Raw genomic sequence first — 7218 nt, 5'->3', positions numbered from 1 at the left:
AGAAATATATTTATGTTGTATTGCTTATCAATTGGGGAAAAAATAATCAAATTAGCAAAAATTTTAACAAATATGCAATTGGTATTTAATATAATTAACTATTTGATTACAACATAAATAATATTTACAGTATCTTCAAATTACATGATATTATTAAATCAACAAGTTCAAATGTGCTTAATTATTAAAGTGTAGCAAATAAGGTAAGAAACCAGGGCATATTAAGTGATAAGTAATTGATAGTTTGCTAACTAATATTGTTGTTCTTTTTTATACAAATATAGATTTTAGCAGGTTTGTTAATTTGTATATGTTAGTATTGCAGGTCAGCGACCACGATTCCTTGATTCATACATCAGTATAAATACATATCGTCACCTGAAATGCAAAATAACGTAACAACATTTTCGGAAATTCAAAGTGGCATGAATGCAACACGAAATAAAATGGAACATAAGTGAAACAAAATTTTAATATTGGTTAAAACAGGCTTATATCTGACCGCAGAACCTGAAAATATTGAGCATATGTAATATTATGTATGTAATTTGAAGTAGTGAAGCGTAATCAATAAGACACTCAATTTCGAGTTTTTTGATGATACGTTATTTTGCATTTCAGGTGACGATATGCATATGTACGTGAGATAAGAGCAAATAAAAAAGCAATAAACAAAAAGAATAATAAGAACGTCAGTATTCGCTTTTTACGAAACGCTGCAATATTTGTTGCTATCAGTTAAACAAAGAAATTTTACATTAACTTTATCATTTCTGCTCTTTATTTCATGTGCTTTCTCAACAACTAAACGATTAGGAACGACGTACATATATGTATTATAGTGTAGCAGTGCGGCAAGCTTTCTGGTGAAGTGATAGCTTCACACTTAGTTATTAGCACGCTTTCAACGGGTAAACCTGCAAGCATTATTCGACCGCTGTCACCGCCAATATATAGAAACGCTTAAAAAACCCACTGTACATACATAAGTTAGGAAAGTAACGAAAAGTGATAATTTAAAAGTACAAATTCCAAACCCAACGATATAGTGAGTAAAAGTCGCAAACATGAAACCATTCCAGGTTGGTGGGCCAATAACAAGTGGACTGAATCGGGCATTCGGCAATAAAGAACCATGGCAAGTAGCAGCCATTACAGCGACAACAGTGCTGGGCACTGTTTGGCTATGGACATTCATCAATCAGGATGAGAGTGAGTAAACATTATATAATTTGAAAGTGTAATTCATTGTTTTTCCATTTACTGTAAAGAAACGAGCTCAATTGGTAACATTCCGCACTCAAACTCATAAATTAAATCGCAATCAAGTACTAATTGATCTGCACATGCAAACTAATTTTCTATGCAGTTGCAAAAACTTTTCATTTACATTGTTTGCAATCTTAGACGTCATTTATTTGTATTTTAATTTCTGCCATTTCAGCCAATATAATCTAACGCGCTAGTTCAGTGCCTTCGTACTCATGCACCTTGCAAAATTATAAATTTTCCTTAATATTTATTTTAATCAGCAATCGGCATGACTTTACCACTGATAAGCCTTCATAATCACTTAGGAAAAGCTTATCAATGAATATTTTTGTGTTCGGTATTTTGTGGAAATGAACTAAATTAAAAATAGATTAGCGCATTTAGAAATAACAGAAAAATAAAAAATTAATTGCCGTGGGTTAGTAAGTTATTTTATCTTACCATTGTGCTTGTTTATTACTATGTTCATGTTATAACTCACCAGACAATGGTAATTAATTTCGTTGTTTTATGCACTTTTACAATCGTTGTACTTTGGAACATAGCGAAAGCAAAGTACCCAGCCTAAAATTATTAAAAAAAAAAATAGTGCTAACTCCGCCTGAAACGAGGCTTCACTCTTCACAAATGTATTTGCCATACTTGTATAACTACTTACTAAATCTTTAGTAATCGGCTGACGGTTTGCATCCAACTGAAAACGTTTCGCTAACTCTTTCTAGTAACGTTGGTTTATGTAAACAACCTTCAAGTTAAGTTAAGGTTACTCATTAAAGAAAAAATATTTCTTTATACTATCGTGGTAACGAAACATCATCGACTCGGCTCTTAATGTTATAAATAAATATTAGATAGTCTTGCGGTATTTTTATTGATTTTTATTTTTTTTTTTTTGAAATTGAAATTAATTTTTGATGACTCATGCCCAGCTCTTGACCGCTGCTACGGCTGCTACTATGCCGGTGTCTTTCGACCAATTCAGCGATTTTATCGCAATTTTCGACGACAGGCCTTCCGGAGCGTGGCGCATCTTCGACCACCTCTACACCAGAACGAAAACGTTGAAACCATAGTTGTGCGGTGGAAATGGAAACTGTATCGGGTCCATAAACTGCACAAATTTTATTGGTGGCTTGAGATGCATTTTTGCCTTTATCGTAGTAGTACTGTAAAATATGCCGTATTTCCTCTTTATTTTGCTCCATGTTTGCGACGCTATAACTCACGAACGACTTAAAAGAATCAATCAAACACGTGTTAGTGCGTGAAATGAGCTTTCCAAAAAGGTATAGCATGACCCGATGCGACGAATAAAACTAGAACTACGCGCTTTCAGCGCCAACTAGCGAAAATACCGCAAGACTATTTGCTTTTCTACCTTTGTCATAACAATTCATTTAGACGCTTTCATTACTTTTCAGGCCTCTTCGTACGTGGCAAACGGCAATTTTTCCGCTTGGTCAAGAAACTGCCGGCCGTGCGCCGCAAAATCGATGCTGAAATCTCAAAGGCCAAGCGGGATTTTGAGAGTGAAATAAGTAAAAGCTGCAATGATCTCAGCTGGTCGTTGAAATTACCAGCTAACGGGTTGAGCCGAGATGAAATTCTACAACTAGTAGATAAACATTTAAATATTGGACACTATAATTGGCGTGAAGGGCGTGTTTCGGGCGCCGTGTACGGTTTCAAAGCAGATCTAGTCGAACTGAATACCGAAGTATATGGCAAGACATCATACACGAATCCATTGCATCCCGACATCTTCCCCGGCGTGTGCAAAATGGAAGCCGAAGTGGTGCGCATGGCGTGTACGCTCTTCCACGGCGATGCGAATAGTTGCGGCACGGTGTGTTTTATACAAAATTGAATCTATATCACATTTATTTTTTGCTACATTTTTCACTTAATCGCAGATGACCACTGGCGGCACCGAATCCATATTGATGGCGTGTAAAGCATATCGTGATTATGCGCTTGAAACGCGTAATGTGCGGCGTCCCAACATGATTGTGCCGAAAACAGTGCATGCGGCGTTCGACAAGGCAGCTCAGTACTTCAAAATACATGTAATTTATGTAGATGTGGATCCGAAGACGTTGGAGGTGGACGTGCAGGCAGTGAAGCGTGCAATTAACTCCAATACGATACTGGTAATGTATCGAACCATGCGATTTTCTATTTGAAATTTAACAAAAAGTTAACTGTAAATTTCACATAGCTGGTTGGTTCAGCGCCTAATTTTCCTTACGGCACCATTGATGATATTGAAGCTATTGCTGCTTTGGGCCTCAAATACGATATACCGGTGCATGTGGATGCTTGCCTGGGCAGTTTTGTTGTTGCGCTAACCAGAGAAGCTGGCTATAAAATCAAGCCATTCGACTTTGCCATCAATGGCGTCACCAGTATTTCAGCCGATACACACAAGGTGTGCAGATAACATTTTTTGCCAACTATTGTATAGTGTTTTTGTAATAAATTGTCTTTTTTTTTTGCGTCATTTAGTATGGTTTTGCACCTAAAGGTTCCTCCATCATTCTTTACTCCGATCAGAAGTATTTGAATCATCAATTTACCGTAACCACCGATTGGCCGGGCGGCGTGTATGGCTCACCCACCGTGAATGGCTCGCGTGCAGGTGGCATTATTGCTGCTTGTTGGGCAACTATGATGAGTTTCGGCCATGAAGGCTATCTGGAGGCGACCAAACGCATTGTGGACACATCGCGCTACATAGAGGCGGCGTAAGAAATTCATTTTTATTTAAAAAGGAATTGAACTAAACTCTGTGAATTTGTTTTGCAGCATACGCAAAGTAGATGGTGTCTTCGTTTTTGGCAAGCCCGCTACATCTGTTGTTGCTATTGGCTCTAAGGTCTTCGATATTTTCCGTCTGTCGGATGCGCTATGCAAGCTGGGTTGGAACTTGAATGCATTGCAATTTCCCTCAGGGTGTGTTGTTGTTGTTAAAAAATCAAAAACATTGCATTTTTTCTAATAATTTTCGTTTTCCTTCAGTATACACATATGCGTTACGGACATGCACACTCAACCAGGCGTTGCCGACAAGTTCATAGCTGACTTCAAAGCAAGTGTCGCTGAAATCATGAAGGATCCCGGCCAACCCGTCGAGGGAAAAATGGCAATTTATGGCATGGCCCAGTCTATACCTGATCGCTCGGTGGTGGGCGATGTGACGCGTGCTTTCCTCAACAGCATGTACTTCACGCCACCCAAAAATTGAGTGGTGTGCCGTTAAAGAGTGCATAAGCATTGGTTGTTTAATAGAAAAATGCTTTAAAATTGTGTGTCAAATTAATAGCAAGTGTAGTGTTTGTTGACGTTCTTTATTTGGAAATGTTATCTGTTTGCTTTAAGTAGCTTATCCATTACCGTGGATATGCAAAAATTATTATTAAAAAAAATGTAGTTTTTGATGAGTTCGTCAAAAAATTATTGTCATAAGTTAAAAGTTTTGCAAATTATTGATAAAGAGATTCAATTTATTTTTTATTTAGCTGCATACAATTAATTTTAAATGCAAAGTACTTAGTATTCTATATCAATTTATATTTTGCATTTTTTTGCTTTTTAATAATTCAGCATTTTAAGCATTATTACATAACTGTGTGTATATACACTTGTTGCAACAGTCTTAACTTGGTTTCATGTAAAGTCACAAATTATTCTTACACATCTTTACACCACCATTATTGTTAAAGCATAACGAAAAAATAGTGTTTAACAAAACCAGTAGCATTTAAAATATTTTTACGAAAAAATTAAAATTATATACATATACTGAATGTACACATTTTTTGACTTAATAAAAGTTACTGTGAGTTAAATTACGAAAACAAAAATAATTAATATTATAATTATTGTTATAATTATGTTCAATAAACAAAATTAAATTAAATAAAAAAAAAAAATAATAAATAAATTTAAAAAAATAAAATAAAAAATAAAAACAAAATAAAAAAATTATAATAAAAAAGAAGTTAAAAATAAAAATAGCAATTTTTATTAATTAAAGTTAAGTTGTTCCAATTTTAATATTTTATTGCACACACCACACATGCGTACATATTTTTATACATAAGACAGCCGCCTGAGATGAGATCAGAGCTAAAATATTCAAAAAATCGTTTGAATTAGGAGCACCATTAAAATCCGTTACGTCTTCAATGCCCGGAAATTCCACTGGAAGCGCTGCATCGACGCAAAAGGAGCCTATTTTCAAAAGTTTTTAAAGAATTGTAACGATTGGTTCAATCATTTTTTTTAAAACGACTCAGCCTTATTACTTTCCGGATAAACCCTGTACATAACAGTTTTGTTCTGACCAAACAAGTGATGACTCATTGGAAGATAAGCGTTTCGAAGTTCGGGCAGCTTTCAAGAAAATAATTAAAATATTAAAAAAATAAATATCAATAATATAATTACTCAGTTTTACGAACAAATTGTGAAAGAAAAAAATCAAGTGAAAAAATTAGAAAATATTTTAATATGGCCCGCTAGCACGCAATCAAAAATAACATGCAAAATATTTAATTATTAATCAATTTTTATTTTGTCGCCGTTAAAGTAATCCCCACCAGATGTAATAAATTTATTCGAATGATTTCTCCAGTTCTCGCAATATTTTTCATAAGCACTTTTTGGGATAGCCTTTAGCGAATTATGTTTTGAGTACAAGAAAAATCACGCGGAGAAACATCTAATGAATACGGCTTTAATTTCGGTCACAATCAGTCTGTCCCTTCCGAACAAATGCGAAAGCTACGATATCGAAAAAAACAATGAGAATCACCTTAAATTTAAAGTAGCTTTAGCGTGGTTTTTTGATTTCGTCCCGATTTTTTTTACCTCCATTCCGATGAATGTTGACTTCCTTGCATGTCAAACTCACAAACCCATGTCTCATCGGCAGTAATGATGCTCTGCATGAATAAGGGATCGAAATTCACACGAACAAGCATGTCCAAAGAGACCCCCCCTAAAATTCTACTCTGGATTCGCCCCTGCATCGCATGTAGACATACGTCAGAGTTTAGAAATGGGTTGGGACAAGGAAGGTTTAATTAAATTTTAGAAAGGGGTGAAGAATTTGAAATCGATTTATCAGAAAGAAATGCTAACCAAGAAATTACTAAAGGACCAGAAAATAGTGATAGAGAAAATATAGAACATTTTAGTGTTGAAATTTTTGATCTATCCCAATCGAAATATTGAAAAAGACCAAATAACATTTTTATGACGTTACTGGGCAAGAGTTTGAAGAATACATTGGCATAATCGATAAACCAATCCAATATTTCAACAGATGCAGCAATAAAACTGATTATGGAATAAAAAAATATATTGTTCGGAATTGACCTCAACTGCAAAAATGAAAATATTCATCGATTTCTTCGAGTTTTGTTGTACTTAGGCGTCGTTCAACTGCTGAGTTTTAGAATTGCGTGGTCCCAAGATCTCAAGAGTAGGTCACGCAAGTTCAGAGGTGTGCAAAGGCATAAAAGAAATGCTTTCGATTATAAAGTTAATCGTATATTTCAGGAAGATCAAACAGTACAACCATACCCAACAAATGGGGACCGAAAATGTTCACGCGAATAACTTATGACTTTGCGCTCTACGTTGGTGACTGAACTTGCCCTTCATATGGACTCGGCATTTTATCGGAAATTAAACCTAGCACACGTAGTACCAAAATGCAAGCATGTACCTTATATAAAACTCTTATATCAGAACTCGGAACGCCGGTTTGAAGGACGTGTTTAAAGTCGCAATTTTTTTTGTAAAATTAAAGAAAATTGAACAAAGAATAAAATATATATCAAAAGTGATTAATTTAAAGCATTATAAAAGATTTGAAAGCTATATATATTTTGTTTGGTATTGTGCCTAATAAGAGAAGGAAAGAACTACCCACAATAT

The 7218-nt window shown here is 35.0% G+C and overlaps 1 protein-coding gene across 2 annotated transcripts; it reads left to right on the top strand.

Moving 5' to 3' along the window:
* LOC105228689 (sphingosine-1-phosphate lyase) lies at nt 1-5138 on the top strand. 2 transcript variants are annotated; one of them, XM_011208619.4, is made up of 8 exons: nt 1-203; nt 817-1212; nt 2694-3118; nt 3186-3422; nt 3491-3700; nt 3778-4016; nt 4078-4224; nt 4291-5138. In XM_011208619.4, exons 2-8 carry the CDS (start codon nt 1068-1070, stop codon nt 4514-4516), a joined length of 1629 nt encoding a protein of 542 aa, XP_011206921.2. In that variant the 5' UTR covers nt 1-203; nt 817-1067; the 3' UTR covers nt 4517-5138. The 2 variants fall into 2 exon arrangements, with proteins under 2 accessions (XP_011206921.2, XP_049308281.1); XM_049452324.1 differs by lacking the exon at nt 1-203 and having other exon boundaries at nt 742-1212.
* Nucleotides 5139-7218: the final 2080 nt, after the last annotated feature.

Source organism: Bactrocera dorsalis, chromosome 3, assembly GCF_023373825.1.
Source record: "Bactrocera dorsalis isolate Fly_Bdor chromosome 3, ASM2337382v1, whole genome shotgun sequence".
In the NCBI taxonomy this organism is placed as follows: Eukaryota; Metazoa; Arthropoda; class Insecta; order Diptera; family Tephritidae; genus Bactrocera; species Bactrocera dorsalis.
This window is presented reverse-complemented; position numbering and strand designations above follow the sequence as displayed.

Coding starts and splice junctions, on each gene's coding strand:
- LOC105228689 (XM_011208619.4), top strand. CDS start 1,068: ATGAAACCATTCCAGGTTGGTGGGCCAATAACAAGTGGACTGAATCGG. Junction 1,213..2,693: donor ATTCATCAATCAGGATGAGA/GTGAGTAAACAT, acceptor ATTACTTTTCAG/GCCTCTTCGTACGTGGCAAA. Junction 4,017..4,077: donor TCGCGCTACATAGAGGCGGC/GTAAGAAATTCA, acceptor TTTGTTTTGCAG/CATACGCAAAGTAGATGGTG.